This window comes from Spea bombifrons, chromosome 8 (genome assembly GCF_027358695.1).
Source record: "Spea bombifrons isolate aSpeBom1 chromosome 8, aSpeBom1.2.pri, whole genome shotgun sequence".
NCBI classification, from domain to species: domain Eukaryota; kingdom Metazoa; phylum Chordata; class Amphibia; order Anura; family Pelobatidae; genus Spea; species Spea bombifrons.
Genome location: NC_071094.1, coordinates 16,514,612 through 16,537,722, shown reverse-complemented (window position 1 = coordinate 16,537,722; position 23,111 = coordinate 16,514,612). Strand labels below are relative to the sequence as shown.

The 23,111-nt window shown below is 43.9% G+C and overlaps 1 protein-coding gene across 1 annotated transcript in view; it reads left to right on the top strand.

Annotated features, from left to right (window-relative positions):
* The first annotated feature begins 329 nt into the window (after nucleotides 1-329).
* Nucleotides 330-23,111, top strand: part of PAPPA (pappalysin 1) — a 492,315-nt gene continuing 469,533 nt past the window's right edge. Inside the window, exon 1 of the mRNA XM_053473077.1 lies at nucleotides 330-1,514. Coding sequence (XP_053329052.1) covers nucleotides 1,118-1,514 — 397 coding nt within the window. The 5' untranslated portion in view covers nucleotides 330-1,117. The remainder of the gene's footprint in view (nucleotides 1,515-23,111) is intronic.

Here is a 23,111-nt window from a genome sequence, read left to right as displayed (position 1 = left end):
GCAAACTCAACTCAAATTGTCTTTTCCTTGCCTCATATTTCCTGATTCATTTTATTCTGATTTTTCCAGAACGATTTTTAATATTGATGTTTTTCGATTTACACACCATGAATTAAACCATAAACCAAAAATCACGCTTTGATTTCCTACAACCTGCAACAATTTGGAATTCCTATTGAATCTGTTGCTCTTCTTCCTTTAACACGAAGAGGACCTTTTGATGCAACCTCTGGATTAGCTGCTCACAAACTAAACTGAGAAAGGAGGGGGAGGCTGAAGGGGGGGGATTTGCAGAACTTTAAAGAAAATAATAAGTAGGGGGAGGAAGGATAAAACTAGGGAAAGAATGTTATTTGCAAAAAAAGGCAGAGAGAGAATCAAGTTTCAAGACTCTTATGGAATCTGAGAGAGAAGGACTGAGATTTTTCTACAGAACGTTCAGAGGTGCAGTTGCGTTTCCTTTTAGCCAGAAGGGGGTAAAGCAGAACTAGAAATGTATGTTGTGCACGAGGATGAGCATAGAAAGTGGGAAGGCAGCAACAAAATATGGATAAATGCCTGTATAGCTGTTACTTCCATGCATATTATATCTGGAAATATCAGAGAAATATATTAAAAATCCAACAGTCGTCAGTCTGTAAGGGGGTCTTGATCGATCAGGCATGGTTCTTGCAGTTTAATAGGAATCATTCTGTGAGGAATGGGAAGGTGGAGCACTCTTGAGTAGATTAGCATATTCTTGTTTACTCATCCTCGGAGGGGGCTTTTCTTTCATTTTGTAAGGGAGGAAAGCGGAGGGGGATAGAAGAGAGTTTCGGCTTAAGGCTTCTGTTTTAAAGAAAAAATACATTTGACTAGAGCATCTTTTATGGAGAAGAGTGAATATTAAACGTAAAATGTCTTGTTTTTTACGTATTATCCCTGAACACTTTTTTAATGGAAGGAAATAGAAGGAGACTGAGGAGATCGCTGTACTGAGAAGTGACCAGAAGAGCACGAGGGATACGTCGCTTGTAATTTTAACATTTCAGGGAGTAAAAAGTTAACTGTCCAGGAGGAGAGAGCACAAACCTGGCTGATCGGGAGAGTATAGTTGTGAACAGGGGGACTGTTGGAGATGCTTCTGTGGAGTTTGTTGTTGCCTTTTGGGCTCTTCTATACAGCCTTGGCAAGTGCCTCTCAGTGTGGAGTGGACGAGCACTCACATCGGGCTCGGAGGAGCGTGCGAAATCCACACAACTCTCGTACTGTTACAGGGGGCTCCTGCGCTACAAGCCTTACACGGGGTAGGCAATCTCTCGGTAGCTTAGAACACCTGAGGGTACACAAGAGAAGAAAGCAAAGGGACGCAAATGAGGGTGTTGGTTCTCTGGCCTCCGGCACGGCGCTGTATTTCACAGGGAATGGAGACCAGCTGCGCCTCAAGGCGGGTATCGAGTTGCCAAGGGATATGTTCACCCTACAGGTTTGGCTGAGAGCCGAGGGAGGGCAGCGGTCTCCAGCAGTTATAACAGGTAGGTACTGTTTGTTATTATTCTTTTCATTTTTATGTTGTAAATAAGTCATTAAACCTTTCAGTTTGTGGATATTTGGTACACGTATGATGCATTTCTCTCTAACAGAATCATACATGAAGTTAGATAGATAATGCTTGAGTGTCTTCGTAAAGCCGCCACCAACCCTCCATTTGCAGATACATTTATAGATGGATGGTAAAATTCGGTGTTCTAACTCATTTTGTGTACTGAGTTCTGAGAAATCAGTTACAGTAATGTGTATATTCTTACAAGCACGATAGAGAGTTTCTATTACTATAAACTTAAAAGAAAAGTTTTGGAGTAATGAAAGAGGATGTCAGGAATGCCGACTTTTTTCAGTCTTCCTTTATATTATCCCAAGGTGACATAATTTATTTATTGTTGTCCACAGCTAAGATTGTTTTCATTGGCTGCCTTTAGGGTCTGCAGGTGTATACAAAGATGAACCTGTATTTCCATTAAATTTAAACTTTGCGAATAGAGGATTTTAGCTGTAGGTTGGCTCATAGCACCTGCGTCATAGTGTTGTTTTTTATGTTGTGCTGGCATTGCCCTGAACGCTCTTGGTAGTATGATGGTTTTCTGTATAGTTTACAACCCAACAAGTTGATGAAAGAAGATGTGTTAGGTTGTTAAATAAAGAGAGATAAACAATCGCACTGAATACTTGGTGCTGCAGTACCGCGTATGAGAGGAAAAAAATGAGCGTACCGTACAGAATAAGACTGTTCATTTATTTACAATATAAACATGCAGACGTCATTTGTGCAGAAGGGAACAAAATCGTTATACACGTGATCAGAAAATGGCATTAAATTGTGAGATCGTCCGCATTCCAACTTATTTTATCTCTTGCCGCGTTTGCTTGGCAATAAATTCTGAGATTTGTTGTAAAACCTTGCCCGTAATGAACGTATTCCGATCCATGCTGCTCTTCTTTTGTTACAAGTTGATTTACAGTATTGCATTATGGTGTTCCCATTCATGGCCGATTATTTGAACATACTCTGAGAGTAATAGCAGGGCACGGCCCTGAAAAGCATTGAACGGTGTAAGAGTTAAGTCATGTTGCCTCTCCCCTTGTGCGTACACAAGGCACACGCAGCGAAAGGGAGAGTGTAAACAGAGTGAATGGTAGTACTTTTGAAGGAGGCAGTAGAGTCTAGGGAGAGGTGAATGGCGTGGGTGAGGAATTCCCTTCTCTCTCTCTCTCTTGGCTGTTTGGCTGTTATACATATGGTTTTGGAATTCCGTACCTTCCTCTGAGAGCAACAAACAATAGTATATGTCATGGCTGTTGAACCCAATACTGTAGGCACCAGACAAAGCCTCGGTAGCAATAATCCTTTTTTATACATAGTTTAGATACAAATGATGTAAGAATGCAAATGAAGTATTACCTATGGAAAAACAGATATAATTGCAATGTGACTTTTTTTTATTGTGTTATAATTACGGTAGCCCTTGTGTTGCATGTTAGACTGGAGTATTTTGACCTTGTGATAGGTTTAACTTATTTGGCAAGGTGTAAATTACCTTATAGTTTACCATCAGTGGGGGTTAAAATGACAGTTCTTAATATTTTCTTTCACCATCGTGAATCCCATGTTTGCCCAAGTGCCAATGAGGTTTTTTTTTACTGATTGTTTGGACTTAATATGTTTATTCTTACTGTATGAGTGCTTGCAGAAAGGTACTGTAAATGCAGCAGTGGAGCCTAGGCCCAGGAGAGTCAGCTATTTGGTAGGGGAGGCGAGCTGGCCTTTTGGCTGCCATCTCCCCTTGTATATGTTAGACTTTCCCTTCTTCAAAGGGGAGGGACAAGAAGATCTGGGCTAGGCGGCAAAGAAGGGGTTTTACATCCCTAGAAGATGAACATTAGGGACTTAATTGAGCACAATTACAGTGTTAGGCACAGGTCATAACAGGACAATGCTGCACTAATGGAAATTAACTCGGGCAGTGTGACCAAAAGACAATTTTGCACTAAGGCTTCAAATAAAAGTATCTCTGCAGTCTCTTAACATGATTGTTATGATAAAATCAAAGCCATAGGGATGCCCTGCAAGTGGGTGGTAATGAAGGTGTCAGAAGCTGAACTAAAATGATCCCCTGTTTTATATCCAGTCATTTTTCTGAATTTAGGATGTCATGATTTAATAATTTCTAGATTGTAAATTTTTGACATCATGTCAATGTATGATGAATTTTTATTAAATGAAGCAAGACAATTGATATTTATAAATAACATACTGATGAGTCTAATACAGTCAAATTACTATTAAAAATAAAGGTTATCTATTATCGGCAGCTTTTAATAATCTTGGACTTTAACTATGTTAGAACTACCCAAATACTGGTGACACTATTAATGACTTATATAGTGTCATCAAATTCCACAATGCTATAGATTTTGTTATCAGAACATGAAAAGTAATGTGTGTGTGTGTATATAAATAGATATATGTATACACACATATATTTATATAGATTTGCTTATTATACATATTTTGGTGCTTTATTTCTTTGTAGTTATTTTTATAGTTATATTTATATTCATTTATAATTCTTTGTATGTCACATTAGTTAACATAACACTGGTAACAACCAATAAAAAAACAAGGTATAGCAGCATATAAACCCTAAGACATCCCTAATCTTCCTCTTTCTTTGCTGCTCACTGTAGCTGCAGGTTAGATCATTAGTTTATGATTCTTTTTGCTTGGTATTTATTTATATATAAATAAATATATATATTTTATCTTTTACCTCTGCCGCCTGTGCTCTCTTTCTCCAGCACCATCTTGGTTTCTATATTTGATCAGTTTTTTACATACTGCAATTTATACACTGTGAATTGTGTGTTACAGGTTTAATCCTGTCTTGATTGGGGTGAGCCCTCTATATTCTCTGTGCCCAGGGTGTTTGTCTATTTGGAGGTGAGCCCTCTGTGTTGAAAAACATCCGCTGTTTCTGAGAGTGGCAGCTCTTTTACCTCTGCCGCCTGTGCTCTCTTTCTCCGGCGGCTATCTTGGTTTCTATATTTCATTAGTTTTTACATACTGCAATGTATACACTGAGAATTGTGTGTTACAGGTTTAATCCTGTCTTGATTGAGATGAGCCCTCTATATTCCCTGTGCCCAGGTTGTCTGTCTATTGGGAGGTGAGCCCTCCGTATTGAAAAACATCTGCTGTTTCAGAGCAGCTTATTTATATACTGTCATGGGCCAGCATGCATTGCATCCTTCATCAGTAATAATGGATGCCTATATCCAGGGTGAGCCCCTGTGTGTTTTTGGGGTGTCTTTTAGGGTGAGCCCTTATTATATATATTTCCCCAGCCTCCTTTTGTGTACTATGTCTCAGGACAATACTCCCAACCATAATGCCTTTATGGCGGGGCTGGAGTCTAAGTTCTCCAGTTCTGTGGAGATTTTTATTTCTAAGATGTCTACCTCTATACTCCAGTCTGCCCAGACTCTCCCTCCTGCCCCTGTGGCCCTGGCCACTATCCCTTTGGATTCTGACCCCAAAAATCTTAGGAGGCAGGCCACTCTAAGCGGTAATAGTGTCTCTGCTGGTAAAGGCAAGGCCCCAGCAAAGCACCCAAAAACCATGCCGAACCCTATTACTCTGTGGGAGCATCCATCACCCCCCATTCGGCTTCTACCTCGACGGACCTCCTGGTCCTTGACCCAACTGGCTCCTCTTTGTTTGACCCCACCACGATGCACCACCCCAGGGCCACTGAGTGGGCTCCACCAGAGAATATTGCACTATACTTACATGAGTGGCTGCGCAGACCCTTTCCTAAGGAGGCGCGCAACAACCTTCGGGCTGAGTGCTCCCGCCCCCTCGCTCCCAGACAAGGTGGCTTTTACCCTGGAGTCTCAGGTCCGCTCAGGATAAGATCCTGGATTTAGTGGGGCCGGTCACTCAAATCATCTCCCTGGCTGACCGAGCATTCCTGCAGGCCACTCCCTTTGGATCCTATATCCCTTGGATCCCTTATCCAGGAGTGGGGCTTTCGTGTGATCTGCCTAATAGGCACCGCCAATGTAGCTGTGGCCACGGAACGGCATAAGACGGCCCTCCTACGGATGGACCCCCGTCTGGCAGAGCTGGGTTCAATGGATCTCGTTGCGGCACCTAACGGGCTGCTGTTTGGGGATGCTTTTGTGAAGAAGCCTAACAGGCATGTGTCCCTGATGACCTCATGGGACAAGGCGAAGTTCTCCATGAGAAAGGTGTTTCAGAGTAGCCGCTCATCCTATCAAGGCTCAAGGGCTTTCCAGCAGGCACAGCCGGCCTATCGCAGTTCCTTTCAGCACCGCCCTTTCATACCTAAAGGAGGAAGTAGAAGCAGAGGTTCCACCATTTTCCCCAGGGGTCGCTCTGGATTCGGTAAGTCCAGATGTTTCTTGTCTTTCTTCCCCTCCACAAGTTGCAGGCAGGATCTCGCATTTTTTCCACAACTGGTTTTGGATTACTTCAGACCCCTGGGTCCTCCAGACTGCGCCCGGGTATAGGCTCGATTTCGTCTACCTGCCACACCAGGTCCGGAAACGTTCTGGCGAGTTTTGCCCGGTCATCAACCTGCCGGCTCTGAACGCTTTTGTAGTTCTTCGTCACTTCAAAATGGAAGGTATCCATCTTCTGCGGGACCTTATGTCGGAGGGAGATTGGTTCACCAGGTGGACCTCAAGGACGTTTTCTTCAATTCCGCTGGGGCAGACAAGTATGGCAATTCAAATCGCTCCGATTCGGTCTCAGTTCTGCCTCCTGGTGCTTCACGAAGCTCCTAAAGCCGGTGATGGCTTTCTTCTGATCTCGAGGTATCCGATGTATTGTTTATCTCGATGATATCCTTCTTTTTTTCCAGCTGTCAGGAAACCCTTCGGGGTCAGACGGATTTCATGGTTCAGACGCTTCATCAATTGTGTTCGTTGTCACCCACTCAAATCTGAGCTAAACCCCACCCAGTGCATCCTGTTGGGTTTCAAAATAGACTCCAGGGCGGCGATGTTGCAGCTTCCAAGGACAAAGATTGTTGCCATCCAGAAGGAGATCTACGCCCTGCTTAAGAAGGACTCCTGCTTACTCACGCGTGTGGTGGTCTCCTCGCCTCTTCCATTGAGGCGATCTTCCCGGGTCCTCTACACTACTGTGTACTTCACTGCCTTAAGGCTCGACATCTACACAGGTTGTCATCATATGATCAGCCGGTCCGCCTTACCCCAGAAGTAAGCTTGGAACGGGCGTGCAATCTTCGGTTCCCAACCAGATTTTGTCCTAGAGTCTGACGCCAGCATGCTGCCCTGGGGAGCAGCTTCCCTCATGGAGGCGACCGGTAGACGTCGGAAGGGCGTTCCCTTCTGTCAGCTACTCACCTGAATAACGCTCCTGCTGCTCCTGCTTCCTCTCCGGCGCCATCTGCAGTTTGTTCTAGGCGCGCGCGCTCCCCCACCTCAGCTTTTCCCTTCCAGTCCTAGAATGGCGGGGAACGCGCTCTGATGATGCTGTACATGGAGGCAGGGCGACATCTAGTGGCGGCTTTATAAACCAGCACTGAGTATTACTCAGTACTCAGATATTGTGCCTTATTGAGCTTCCCTCTGCATTTTGCTGTTTCCTGATTGATCTTGTTGCTGACCTCGGATTCCCTTTGGACCTTGCTGATTTCCTATTATCCTGACCCCGGCTATTGTTATTACGGATTTCGCTGACCTCTCCTACCCTGACCCTTGGCTTTGTTTACCCGACTGTGTTTTGATTACCCTGACTCGGCTACGTTTCTGGACCACACTGCACGTGGCGCATCTGTCCCTGTTTGGCCTCCATCGGGCTGTATATTCCTGCATACTGGGTTTCTCATCCCTAATCCTCACACCTTCACATAAATTGCCTGGAACTGATTGCAGGATCCTTCGCAATCAAGAGCCTGGCGAAGGACCGGTCCGATTGCTGTGTTTTCCGGATGGACAAGGTCTCGTGGTGCGGTACATCGCTTGGGGGGCACCCGCTCTCAACGCCTCACAGAACTGATGAAAGACATTTTTCAAGTTCTGTCTGGATCGCAACATCACCCTGCAGGTGGAATATCTCCCAGGGGTGGAGAACCTCATGGCGGACTGGTTTTCAAGGCACTGGAGGGAGGTAAGTGACTGGAGGCTTCACAGACAGCCATGGGTAATTCACTACCTTTGGCAAGCTGGAGGGTCCCTGGTTCTAGTAACTTCGCTCTGGCACGCACAGCCATGGTTCCTGGCGCTGCTTGAGATGTTGATCCAGGATCCCCAGGCCTTTCCTTCTTTTCCTCCTATCCTTGCGGACCCAGACTGGCAGGCTCATCCCCGCATATTGGTGGGTCGATCGCCGCTGGTGGCTTGGACTCCTGGGCTCCGGGCACCAGGAAGTCTTACCAGTCAGCTTGGAGACGCTGGTCTGCTTGGTGTGTGGGAGAACAAGTGGATCCCCATTCAGCCCCTGCAGTTTTTTTAGCTAATCTTTTTAGAAAGGGTATGTCGTATCGAACCATAAACGTTTTTCTTGAGCGATCTCTTTGGCCATTAAGGTTGTGCAGGTGAGTCCGGAGAGAGCTCCCTTGTTTTGTCGGTTGTTGAAGGGCATCTGCCTGTCTCATCCTCCGGCTGCTTGCTATGGTTCCTTGTGGGATGTCGCAGTGGTTCTGGACTTCTTCTAGGCTTGGCCAGACGACGAGTGTGCGTCTTTAAACAGCTGTCGACTAAACTTTCACTCCTGTTATGCCTTTTATCCATTCGTATTGAGTCTGATGTGAGGGCTTTCGATGCTCATGCTATCTTTTTCCTAGAAGGGGATTCTTTTCCGTGTCCATAGGAGGACTACGTCCCTTTCTGATTCTGGAGGTGGGTAGGCCAACTTTTGATCTTGTATGTCAAACATTTTCGGAAGGTTTCTGTTCCTACGTTAGCCAGGTAGAGCCACTGGCTTCTTTCCTTGGTGGGCTCTTTCGGGGCTCATTCAGTTAGAGGTGCCACAGCCTCCGGTGCCTTGGCGGCTGGAGGTGCCCTGGGTGATATTTTGCAGGCGGCAAATTAGTCGCATGCTTCCACCTCGTACCATCTATTTTCGCCCGTTGTCTTCAGCGTTAGAACTGCAAAATAGGAAGCCTCCTGTCTTGCCTTAAAATTCTAAATTATTCTAGCCTTGGTGCCTAAATAATTGTAATTTTAATAAAGACAAGAGACGAGTATTCCCCCCCCCTTCCCTTTTTGGCCCTGGGCTTGGGGTGAGTATGGTTTTGGTATTATGTTTATCTATTTGTTGCCTGTTTGCTTTATGGTTATGGGATTGTTTCGGTTAATGTTTTTCCCTCGACATCTGTCTAGGGATAAGGTCCTGTTATGTTTTCTCTCTTTTTTTCCAGCTTGATCACCAATCGTCTGGCTGCTGGTTTTCTGTTGGAGTGTTCTCTGGTCGTCACTCTTCGATGGTTGATGTTCCGGTCTAGTTCCCATTGGCCGGGCTGTTTCTCTGTGTTCCAGGAGCATGTTGGAAGTGTTCAGGTCCGGTTCTCAGCTACCGAAAGAGGAAGATTAGGGATGTCTTAGGGTTTATATGCTGCTATACCTTGTTTTTGTATTGGTTGTTACCAGTGTTATGTTAACTCTTTCTTTGCTGCTGTCGGTGAGAGTAAAGGAAGATATGCAAAATACTCGCAAATGTCTTTGTATGCTTCAGCATTAACATTACACCTAGACCAAAAACAGGCATAGACCATTATCCTTCCTCCACCAAAGTTTGCAGTAGGCACTATGCATTTAATTACATAGCGTTCTTCTGGCATCCGCCAAACCCAGATTCGTCCATCAGAATGTCTAGTTTAAAAAAAAAAGTATGATTTGATGGGATAAATTGAATTGGCTGGGTTCAAAGATATCCCAGGAATAAGACATGGGCACAGACTGACTAGATGTCCAAATTCCAAATAATGCACATTGCAAAGGTGGCCTTTTAGCTCCCAAATAGCCTGGCAAACCCATGCATGTGCGTATCACTTTACTCAGGAGATGTTGCTGAACACATTTAGAGGTGTTGTTTGACAGTGACATATACCAAGTGCTGTAAATTTAACCTGAGGTGAAGTGTGTGTGAAAATGTTTTTTTTTTATGAGGAATTTTGACATGGTTAACATGTGCTTATGTACATTTTTTAAGCTGGCAAATACAATTTACCCCATCAAACCATATGTTGTTGAAAACTAGACACCCTAGGGTGTTTAAAATGGTGCTATTTTAAAACTTTTACTACCACAAAGATTGACAAAAGGCTGGTGGTAAAATTAGTGTTTGGAATGAGTTAAAATACTAGCATTTGAAACACCCTGGTGTGTTTTCGAACATTTATGGTTTGATGGGGTAAATTGAACTGACTGGCTTCAAAGAGCCATGGGGGTAAAAAGACCATATTTGAGAAAAAAAGGTTTTCAAATAGCAATATGCTACTTCTACTTATTGCCCTGTAGCATGCAAAAAAACATAAAATCATTGGGTATTTCTAAACTCAGGAAAACTAGTAGAATCTATTAAGCAGGTGTTTTTCATTAGCTTTGGAAGATGAATAAAAGATGTTTCAAGTAAAAGTCAGAAAAAGTCCATACAACTAGTTTTAATGTGTACAATGATTGTGAGCTTTATTTTGCAACACACACAAATCCTTTTTTTAAACAGTTTTAACAAAGCCTTTTCAGAGCTTTTATTTACTATAAAAATAATAAAATATGGTGACAAAAATTGAAAAAACACCTTTTCTTATTTTATTTAAAGAATATTTGACACATGTACAAAATATTTGTTGTGAGATGGAGAAAGGTCTCCCTCTTTGCTGTGGTTGCTGTAGCGGCGGCTGAGAGGAGGAGGGGGAAGAGGAGCACCATGAATGCAGGTACGTAACAGCTTGTAATCCTGCCGCCATGTCCTATTTGGGACATCTTTGAACCTGGCCATTTTGATTTACCCAGGCAAACCATATATTTTTGAAAACTACCCTAGGTATTTCAATTGCTGATATTTCAACATTTTCCAAACTACTACCAGCCTTTGTCACAATTCCCGGAAGTAGTTTGGAAAGTGTTAAAATATCAGCATTTGAAATACCCTAAGGTGTGTGATTTTTCTTCTCTGGTAAATGCCACTATCAAACATCCAATTATGTGTTCAGCAACATCTCCTGAGTACAGTGATACCACCCATGCATTCAATTGTCGGGTTGTTAGGGGGCTAAAAGGCCACAATTGGGAGGGCATTGTTTTTTCTTTTTTGACATCTGTTCCTTCTGCTGTTTGGGACATCTTTGAACCTGGCCAATTCAATTTACCCCATCAATCCATACATTTTTGAAAATGTCAAGGTCAGGACTACTTGCCAAGCCATGACGGTGTGGAGGGTGTGGGCATGAATGGGTTAATAGCACCAGGCCTCTGGATTTACTAACTTCACCCCCTTTACAAGGGATAAGTTATACAAAATTAACCCCCAAAGCCTGCCTGTATCCTCCCCCCAGGTAGTCAGCAACCACTCACCCTGGGCAAACAATATAGATATATATATATATATATATATATATATATATATATATATATATATATATATATATATCTATATCCTTTGGAAAGTAGGAAATAGCAATTTGGCAACGTGTTATCCTCTCCTAGGGTTTGTGGATATCAATACTAGAGCCCAAAAACAGAGGCAGGATTTGAGGGGTTATTTTGGTGTAACTTATGCCTTGTTAAGGGGTCAAGTTAGTAAGTCCAGAGGCCTGGTGCTATTAACCCCTTCATGCCCACGTCCTCCACACAGTCACGGCTTGGCAAGTAGTCCTGACCGTGACAACTGGGAACTATGGCACCCCTTGCAGGTTGAATACTGCATTCAACCATGGAAGTCAACAAAGCCCAGCTTTCTGATCACTATGTGATTAGCAAAATACATTTAAAAAATATTTAAAAACCTTCTAGTTCCCACAAAATATAAAAAAGTGATACTGTGTATATATATATATATATACACCTGTGTGTGTATATATATATATATATATATATATATATATATATATATATATATATACCGTATTGGCCCGAATATAGGCCGCACTTTTTTCCCCCACTTTAAGTCTTTAAAGTGGGGGTGCGGCCTATATTCGGGGTCTAGCGCCCGACGCCCGGGACATGCAGTCCCGGGCGCCGGGCAGGCAGCGGGGTTAGGATACAGATCCCCCGCAGCGGTGCAGGGGACCTGCATCCTACTGTCTGATACGCTCAGACAGCCTCCCCTGCCGGCACTTTCCACGGGGGGGAGTACCGGCACGGGAGGTTGTCTAAGCGCATCGCACGGACGTTCACCGGCAGCACTTCCGCTGAGTGCCGGCACCGGGAGTTGTATACACGATGTGCATAGATCTCCCCCTCCGGCCCCGTAAGACACCCGGGAGTCTGCTCTGGTAAGTCGGGGGGGGGGGGACAGAGTGGCAGCATATCGCGGGGAGGACAGAGTGGCAGCGTATCTCGGGGGGGGGACGACAGAGTGGCAGCGTATCTCGAGGGGGGTGAGGACAGACTGGCAGCATATCTCGGGGAGGGGGAGAGGACAGAGTGGCAGCATATCTCGGGGAGGGGGAGAGGACAGAGTGGCAGCATATCTCGGAGGGGGAGGACAGAGTGGCAGCATATCTCGGGGGGGGGACAGAGTGGCAGCATGTTTTTTGTTGCTTTTTTAAAGAAAAAATTTTTTTCTTTAAAAAAGCACCAAACTTTTAGGGTGCGGCCTATATACGGGGGCGGCCTATAACCGAGCCAATACGGTATATATATATATAAATATATATACACAGTATCTCACAAAAGTGAGTGCACCCCTCACATTTTTCTAAATATTTTATTATATCTTTTCATGTGACAACACTGAAGAAATTATACTCTGCTATAAAGTAGTGAGTGTACAGCCTGTATAACAGCGTAAATTTGCTGTCCCCTCAACTATAACTCAACACACAGCCAATAATGTCTTAACAGGGCACAAGGCAGGAAGCCCACTGGACAGGGCACAAAGCAGGAAGCCCACTGGGAAGGGCACAAGGCAGGAAGCCCACTGGGAAGGGCACAAGGCAGGAAGCCCACTGGGAAGGGCTAAGGTCAGGAACAAAACAGGATCAGGTACACAGGAAGCCAGGAACAAGTCAGGATCAGGTACAGGGCCAGAGCAAAATGGTCCCATAACTTCAATGCAAAGGCACTTAACAAACAGGGGAGTGTACAGATATAGGCCTGGTCATTAGGTCAGGTGTGAAGGCAGGGTAGGAAGGTGAGGAAGGCAGGGTAATTAAGCCTGTTGGTTAGGTCAGGTGTGGTAATGGCATAGATATAGGTATAACCAGACACAGATGAACATAAATACACAGAACATGGATTAAATACATAGCAAATGAAGGGTTAAACTTGAACTATCCTGCAGTCAGGATAGAATCCTGACACTTACGTTCCACACCAGTCCCGCTCCATGGCTGCTCCCTCGACGCGTCCACCGCTTCCCGGACAGCTTCTTGGCCTTCCTGGGTAGCGAGTTCACAGTCTGCAACCGCTACCCGTCCAGTGTCTTCATCGCGTGGTCCGCCTCACAGCAAGTCACTACCACAGTGCCACCGTGTGGTTGAAACCTGATATGCGCGTTCCAGTAAGGAACTCGCTGTTGTAACCTCGGGTGACCTCTACCCTCAGGAAACGCTTCATCTCTCCCTATTTAAGCCTGGGACTTGCACTTCTGGGTTACCCTTGGTTGGTGTATCTGCTAGTGTGTGAGCTTGCTCCTGTTCTGCTGATTTGGCTCCTGGTCCTGGTTCCTGGCATTGAGTCGGCTAGTTGACTTCGCTTCTGGATTCTGATTCGGCTTGTTTCGCTTTCCTGATTTGACCCGGCTAATTCTCTAGGTGGCTTCTCGGTTCCTGGCTCTCCTGGCACTCTCCGCCCTCCGGGGTCCTACGTCACCAGTCATTACATTCGGCCTTGTGCAGCTGCCCGACCATGGAAATCCATTTCATGAACCCCCAAATGCACAGTGATTGTGCTAATGTTACTTTTAGACGAAGTTTGGAATGCTACAGAGGACAGGCAATTTTTATGCACCATTCGCTTCAACACTTGGCTGCCGTGCTCTATGGATGTGCATAGTCTGCTACTTTGTGACTGTGACTGTTGTCAATTTGTGACCTAGATGCTTCTCTTCACACAAAAACAGTGGATGGGGCAGAAAAGAACAGACTTGCCATGTATAAAGTCATTAAGCTCTTCCGTATGACCCATCCAACTGCCTATGTTTGTCTGTGGATGTTGCATGCTTATCCATCTGATATGATACACTGTTAGCAATGGGTGTGGCTGAAACACCTAAACTTTCTCTGACTGGAGAGAAAGTAATCCTGTCCCAACAATAAAAACAGAGGTGCAGATGTATACTCAGGTTTTTGTAAATCCAAGTTCTGCTGGTATCAGGTTAGGTGGAAGTATCTGTACAGGTACATGTGCTTGTTTAGAACCCTTCAATTTTCTTGATAAGGTCTATGTCACGGAATCCTCCCTACCCTGGGCTCCCCGAGGAGCCTGGGGCCCAACCTCCTCCTTTGACTGTGGGTACAGAGTGCCATATTTGCCCAATTACGAGAGACTCTAAAGATTGTTTAGCTCAGACACAGATTTCGGGCACCTGTATTTTGGGAGGGGGCTTTACAGGATAGAGACCCCCATGGCCATTATTTGCACCAAGATCTGTTATCCAGCCGGATATTCGGCCACAAGTCAGGGAACCTCCCATGTTTACTATCTCCTCCACAGACTACAATAGCAACCCCTACTGGGCTGAATGCAAATAATGAGTCGTGTGCAAAGGAGGGCCTTATCATGATTAACTCATGGGATATAACAGATGCATGGAAGGGTAATCCAGCAGAGGTGGTTAGTTTCTTTCTGTTAGCATTCAATGGGTTAATCTGATGTTGATTTAAATCAGATTCAGGCTAGAATGCCAGGGCTTGTGGTGATTCATGGCTTAACTGATATGTTGCGGGAGTGGGTGTGAGTGGAACACACACGTTGCGGGAGCGGGCGGTAATGGTCAGAAATTCAGGGGGAGCGGGATTAAAAAATACAGTCCTGCACAGGGTTCTAGTTTGGAGCACGGGGGATGGATCGGTGGATCGGGGGGGGGCGTATAGGGGGAGTATAAGGCATATCAGGGGGCAGATTTGGAAATACAGGGGAATATGGCATATCTGGGGGCAGAGTGGCATATAGGGGGGTATAAGGCATATCTGGGGCAGAGTGGCATATCGGGGGCAGAGTGGCATATAGGGGAGCAGAGTGGCATGTCTGGGAGGCAGAGTGGCATATAGGGGGTATAAAGCATATCTGAGGGGGCAGAGTGGCATATGGGGGGTATACGCATATCTGAGCGGCAGAGTAGCAAGCTGGGGGGTAGATGTGAATAACTGGGGGCAGGTTGGCAAATAAAAGGAAGTAAAAACAAAAATGAATTTTTCTCAATCATAGTTTTTATTGATTATGAAAAAATAGTTTGCATTTGAATTAATATTTACTAATAAAACTATAGGGTACTCTTATATTCAGGCTTCTACTTATAATCGAGCAAATATCATAAATAGAGATGGATATTTTAATTCGGATGTCTCACAAATCCGGTATCAAAATCGTTAGTGGTGGCAGAATACCTGGGGGATATAGACAGGATTTGAGGGTTAATTTGGTATAATTTATGCCTTGTCAAGGCGTGAAATAAACTCATCTTATCATTTGAGTGCTGAGCCTCTGCTTCTTTATTTTGGATTTATTGAAGGACTTGGTGGTACCCTGGCTTGTGCACCATTTCACTACTGAGTGCTGTATTCCAACCTTTTTTTCTGTGTAAGGGGTGAAGTTATCCTCCACAACGTCATGGCTTGGCAAATAGTCCTGACCGTGACAGGGCTGATGGAGAACTATGTGTGATTTGCTGTGACTTGTATGTTAAATACCCCCATATACTAGAAACAAAAACTGTCTGCGCTTCTTACCCTAATAAAGTTGGCAACAAATATATAAACATAATATAAATGAGAGGTTTTGGTTATATGAATTGGCCAAAGCATAATTAAGCTCACCCTCCACGTCAAGGCACACTCTCAATAGGATGAGAACCTACTCTCACCTCCTACATAGTGGGCACACAAAGCAGTTTATACTGCTACCAAAACCTTATTAATGTGTTGGGGGAGGTGCAATTAAACCTCCTCCCCATTAACTCCTGGACAGCAAGCTGCAACCAGACTGATGAGGAGCCAACAACCTCAAATATGTGCAAACAGGGAATATACTGTTTAACCCCTTAACGACCTATGACGGGCCAGGAACATCACATAAAATAGCATTAAACAAGATTAGAAAGTGATCTATGTTGATCTACGGTGTTGCTGTAATGCCTCGATGTTGACGTATGCAGCAACACCGAGATCGGCATCAGGGTCCATGTCTGGCCAATCACTGTATGGTGGCGGATGCCCATGAGAGATTTTGCCACTAGCAAAATGGCGGGGCGTCCAAGTTGTCAAAGTTTCCAAGAGGGTCTATCCAGACACTCTTGAGAACTCTGGCTCCCCTTGGAGGTTGAATACAGGTACTACATTCAAACATGCAAGTCAATGGAGCCCAGCTTTCTAATCACAATGTATTTAGTAAAATATTTAAAAAATATGAAAAAATATAAAAATAGCTAAACAAAATGATAAAAAATGTGGTGACATTTAAAAATGATTATGCAGTGATGTCACCATCAGGGGAACCACCCAGTTCCATCAAAATGTAAAATATAAAAATAAAATAAAGTTTAATATTATAAGAAAGTGCTGAAATTAGTGCTGTATCTTCCCAAAAATCCTGACATGGAAAGAATTAAAATAAAAGCAATTTAAAAACTCAAGGGGTGTCTACTTTTTGTGGTTTTATGAGGTAAATTGGTGTGGCCGGGTTCAAAGATAGGCACAGACTGACCAAAATTTAAAAAAGCGCTCTTCCCTAATGTGGCCTTTTAGCCCCCCCCCAAAAACAGACAAAACCATGCATGAGTGGTATCACTGTAATCAAAAGATGTTGCTGAACACATATCGGGGTGTTGTTGGACAGTGACATATACCAGGAGCTGAAAATTCATACAATATGTGTGATAAAAAATGACTACCCCAAATTTGACAAAGGCTGGTGGTAAAATTAGTGCATGGAAAGGGTTAAAATACCAGCATTTGAAATACCTTGGGTTGTCTAGTTTTCAAAAATATATGGTTTGATGGGGTGAATTGCATTGGCCGGCTTTAAAGATACCCGGAATAGCACATGGGGCAGAATGACTATATACTTGTACTTATTGCCCAATAACTTGCAGAAAAAAACATTTCTAAACTCAGGACAAATAGTAGAATCTATTTAGCAGGTTTATTTTCATTAGTTTTTTTGGATGAGTAAAATACTTTTCAAATAAAAGTGAGAAAAAGTGGGATTTTTCATCATATATTTTTTATAGGAAATTAGATGATAGGATCAAAAAAATCAGAAGAAAGCCCTTCTTGTCTTGAAAAAAAAATATAACTATGGTTGAGGAGAAAATTACAGCTAAACACAAGCACCGCAAAAGTGTTAAAACAGACTTGGTCACTAATGGGTTAAATACTGGTGTGCTTTCAATAAAAAAAATCAGTCTTCTTTTTACTTCAACATTGGTTGCTCACGGTCCTTTTCAGGACAGTACATGCACTGAATACGCTAAGCTACGGCTAGCCATAGCGTGAATGCAGCTCCAGTGCAGCGACATCCCCCTATTCTCTACAACGCTGGTTCTGTCTAGCTCTGAAGGGGTTAACCGCTGGTATCCTGGCAGAAGGAAACGCAGCTTGGCGAGAGTCGGGTGTCACGGTCAGGACTGCTTGCCAAGCCGTAACTGTGTGGAGGGCGTGGGCATGAAGGGGTTAATCGCACCAGACCTCTGGATTTACTAACTTCACCCCTTAACAAGGCATACGTTACACCAAATTAACCCCCAAATCCTGCCTGTATTCCCCCCAGGTAGTCTGCTGACGTAACCCGGAAGTTCATCGGAGATATCCTGTCCTCCGATGAGGCACAGACGCTGTGTTCTCTATGCACTTCTGTGAGGACCTGCATAGAGATCACAGTGTGATCGGTGCAGAAAAGCTGAAAAAAAAAACAGTTAGTCATTTAAAAAATAATAATAAAAAAATAATATAAATAATAATATAAATAATAATAAAAAATAATAATAATGTGAGCTGTCATGTCATTGTGACATCACTGGCATGTTCAGGAGGTCCCTAAGAGGACCTCTAACCATTTTTGTGTAACAAAAAATATATAAAAAATAAAATAAAAATAAAGTTAAAAAAAATATATAAAAAAGATAATAATTTTTTTTTTTAAAAAAACCTTACATCCCATTGCCCTAGCATAACATCTAGCCAGTACAACCCTCCTGCCCCCATTCACAACCCCCAAACCTGTTAAGCCATAGGCATAAAAATTATACAAAAAATGTACGCCTTATAGTATGCTCCCTGGTGCTTGGAAAGTATGGAAAATCTATATAAATTTCTGAAATCAGGACACCCGAATTGATAAACTTGGAGAGGATTTTCCATCACTTTACCTAATTTTGTGAGGATTCAGAGGAAAAATTTAAAAAATATTAGGTTTTTTTTCTAGTTTTCGCTAGTTTTTACTAAATTTCTCATTCTAAATTTTCAGCTAATCATCCAACTATGGTATCAAAATAAAGCTCTATCCCTCCTTGAAAAAACAATATATAGTTTACATAGGTACACTATTCACAGGAAAAGAGAATAATCGCTGAACCAACATAGCGCAAAAATGGCAAATTGCCTCGAGCTTTGAGGTACCAAAAACCCCTGGGATTTAAGGGGTTAAACAATGGGACTTAAACACAGGACCCTCACTCAAGAGTTTCTCCAATAAGTAGGCCTATGGGAACTCCTTAACCCCTTAAGGACAATAGGGGTTTTTACTCGTAGTATATTGCGGGACAATGGCTCTTTTAACGTTTTTCAGTGTTATTGTTTAGCTGTGATTTTCTTCTTCCTCATTTCGTGCTCCCACACATATTATATATTGTTTTTTCCAGGACAAACAGGGCTTTCTTTAGATACCATTCATGTTATCATATCATCTAATTTACTATAAAAAAAATGATAAAATATGGGGATTTTTTGTTAAAAAATGACTTTTTCTCACTTTTTAAACAGAAAACTTTTACTCATCTGCAAAAACTAATGAAAAAAACTGCTAAATAGATTCTACTATTTGTCCTGAGTTTAGAAATACCCAATGTTTTTATGTTTTTTTGCTTTTTTCTTCACGTTATTGGGCAATACGTACAGGTAGCGTTTTGCTATTTCAAAACCTTTTTTTCCAAACCTGGTAATTCTTCCCTCCCATGTGCCATTTCGGGTATATTTGAAGCCAGCCAATGCAATTTACCCCATCACTAATTTTACCACCACCCTTTGTGAAACTTTATGGTAGTAAATTTTTTTTTGTATTTTTTTCACACATGTTGTGCTTCAGGTATAAATTTATCCCTCCTGGTATATGTCCGTGTCAAACAACACCCCAATATGTGTTCAGTAACATCTCCTGAGCGCAGTGATAGCCCACATGCATGGGTTTGTTGGGTTATTTGGGAGGTAAAATGCCGCCTTTGTGAGGTGTGTATTTTTTTGCCATTTAGACATCTGCCCCATGTCCCATATTTGGGACATCTTTGAACCCGGCCAATTCAATTTACCCCATCAACTCATATATTTTTTAATACTAGACACCCTATGGGCATTTGTAATGCCAATATTTTAACTCTTTCCATGCTGGAATTTTTGTAAAGATAAAGAATTTTAGGACTTGCTTATTAAAAACTTTTTTTTTAATTTTTTTTGGTGACAGTGGGGATTTTTACATGTTACCATATTTTTTTAAATTTTTTTCAACATTTTTGACCAATTTTTTTTTTTTTTAATTTTTTTTATTACTAGTCACTCTCATTAGTGAGCTGGGCTCCATTGACCTTGCATGGTTGGATGCAGTACCTGCATTCAACCTGCAGGAGGAGCTCGAGAGTTCTCAAGAGGGTCTGGATAGACCCTCTGTGAACTCAGATCTATTGTTAATGCCATCCTGTGAATGACAGCAACGTCATTCACAGGATGGCACTTGTGGTTGCTCCTCGGAGCAATCACAAGGCGATCGGGGTAGGGGGTTAGTGTTGCTGACATGCCTCGATACTGAGGCATGTCAGCAACACAGTTTATGCTTAGGAAGCGATTCCGATCGCTTCCTAAGCAGTTTTAGCCAGGCGCCGCCGCGATCTTTGATGATCGGTGCGGCGGCGGCCATTTTTCTTTCGGGGAGGGCTGCCAAGGGCTGCCCTCCCCGGATCCACGGTCAGCCTCACTTGTGAGGCTTCCGTGGATGCTGCAAAGCCGCCGATCGCAGCGAAAACGCAGCGATCGCGGCGATGCAGCTATTTAACGGCAGCCCGTACATGTACGGGCATTGTCGTTAACACGTTGCACGGCAACCCCGTACATGTAAGGGGATTGTCGTTAAGGGGTTAAGTCCAGATGGTTTCTTATGATGTTGTTCAGAGTATATAGTGGAGTTCTGCTTTGAGGTGGATGCATTGCCCCTAAATCAGACTCTTTTGCAAGAGTTGGTTACCATCTTTGATCTGCCAATAAGTTATGGTGGGGTAAAGGTAATGTAAACCCCTCCACTTAAGATAGGAATGGAATTCCTATAACTAAGGATCCTTATCTGTTAGGCCATGAATCACCACAGGGGTCCTGGGAAGATGACACCTCTAGCCAGAACAGAGGGCATGCACAAAGAAACACATTTAAATCAACCTCAGATTAACTCATTGAATGCTTAAACAAAGAAACTAACCACCTCTGCTGGGTTACCCTTCCATGCATCCACTATATTCCATGAGTCAATCATGACACCTCCCCCTTTAAGATCGTGGACAGAGGAGGTCAGCAGACGCTGATCTGCTATGTCTGCCTAAATTCTAGTCTTCCCCTGACAAGACATACTGTGAGCATTCCCATAGAAGCTGACTTGTCACACCAGCCAGTAAAACTATACTGCTGTAGCACTGGACTCCATCTGAGCAACTTGCTAAGCTTCCCATCTACTCTATCTGCCTGAAGAGAAAGGTTGTGATAAGTCACAACCATACAAGCATTGCTGTAACTCCTGCAAAGCACACACCCTAGCTAAGCACTCTTTGCCAACCCTTCAATAAGCCTCTTCCTTTGGCGATAACTTACTCAGATGTTTTAAGACCTCATCCATTTGTTTCTCTGCCCTGCTTAGGATCGCTAAACACTGCCCATTCCCAAGCAAGACAGCAAACAGGTGTCCATTGTCCTTGGCTTCCTGTGTGGATCACAGGCTCTTGGCTTCACCTACACTCACAGGGCTAAGGGTTTCTTGCTGACTGGTCAATGTAGCTGTCTTTTCATCAACCTTTACTATATTATCCTCTGTAGCTGTAGCCCCAGTAGCTTGCTGGTATGTCACTACAGCTACAGGGAAAACATTCTGCCCCTCACATTGCCCACTCAGTGAACACACAAAAGGGATATTGAGGTGTGAATTTTCATCCCACTTTACAGCTTTAGGCGTCTTAGGCACAGTTGAGAAACTATCCCCTTCCTGCTTCTTAACCTCCAGCACTTTAAGCTTTAAATTAAGCCTTTCCTCTGGAGCATGAAAGCAGGGTTTTTGCTGTTGACACATCACAGAAACATCACATTTCAAATATCCCTTGTTTTCCCTTTGAGAAAATTCAGTAACATGAATATCCTCAGACACCCTATCATGCATACTTTCTCCTGCACCCAGATCTAAGTACTCAGGGCAAATAACTTCTGAAGGCACTTTGACCGAAGTATCCCCAGCATGCCTGAATCCCTTGGCTACCTGGTCATCCATAGTCACACTGTGCTTTTCAGTATCAGGGGGCATTGAACCAAAAGACCCACTACAGACTCCCTGTTCCTGAAACTCTGCCCCACCAAAGGTTAAACCACACTTTTCCCCTAGAGCTTGCTCGCTAGGTTTGGTCCCTTGGTGTACATGCCCCTTCATTTCTTCAGGAGACAGGATCCTGGGTGCTGGTTCAGATAGGTATACCTCTACCTTCTGGGCTCCCTCCCAGCTACCCACTACTCCCAAAGTTTCACACAGTACCTTAGGTTGGACAGGGCACTCTACCAGCCCTCCAGGTTTGCAGGTTTCCTGAACTGGTGCATACTGGCAAACAAGTCGACCCAGATCCTTGCCCAGCAAAACATTAACAGGAATATCCTTTGTTATCCCCACCTCCCGCATACCCTTGCCCACACCCCAATCAGGGTACACACGTGCCTCCAATTTTACCATCTCGGGTCGCACCAGAGTACAGACAGCCCTCGTATCCCTAAGTCCCATGGTCACACAGCCACCTACAGTCACTCTTTGTAGGTTCTCATCTTCATTCCCCTGAAACCTGGAAACAAAGAAGACAGCTGGGTGTTCCTCAACTGTTACACACTGCAAGTTGTCTACTTGTGCCTCCTTTGGTCTAGCCACAAACAAAATAGGCCCAGCTCCCCCAGCTGCACCTCCATTTCCATTTGTCCATGGAGATGGTCTCTTAGAAGGGCAGGTGATACTCAAGTGCCCAATCTGGTTACACCGATAACACCGGCGGGTAACCCCCTGGCCCGATGTGGCCCTTGCTCTGTTGGCTAGAAAAGGTGTTGGTGATTGTCTCCCTGCTGGCTTAGGAGTTGGTGGCTGGTAGGCTGCTCCTTTCCAGGTAGATGGTCCCTGTGATGCTTGTACTCGCTGGGTTGTTAGAGTACGGTTGTTGGCATAATCGCCTCTGCTGTGGTCTGTTCAGAATCCACTCTCGGGCCTCCAGACTTCGTGTCCCCAGGGACTGCTCCAAAATCATCAGATCCTCCAGGGCCTCATATATAGTAACTTGTAGGCCTCCAGTCCATTGCCGGAAAACAGTCCGAAGCTGTCCCGCATATTCGGTGCAACTGTCTGATGTAGCTTGCTGCATCTCTCAAAATTTTTTTCTGTCATAGTCCTGATCCACTTCCATTGGTAAGGAAGCAAACACATCCAGGGCTTTCCCCTTAAGACTTTCCCCACTCTTCCTTGGGCAGCTGGTAGTGCCGGCACACTTTCTCAAACCCCCTCAGAAACACAAGTCAGTGTCCTTTCCCAGCATTGGAAAGTGTTCCAGGTGGGGTCTGTTACCACATCTATCCCCGTTAACAATGCTTTGGGGAGGGGCGTGGCTTGGATGGCTAAGCAGTAGGACGCAAGTTGGTGGAGCTCCTCCGGATTTTGTTCTATATTTGCAGTATATACTACATTTTTGGCACCTGGTTGCGTTTTTTTTTTGCTTT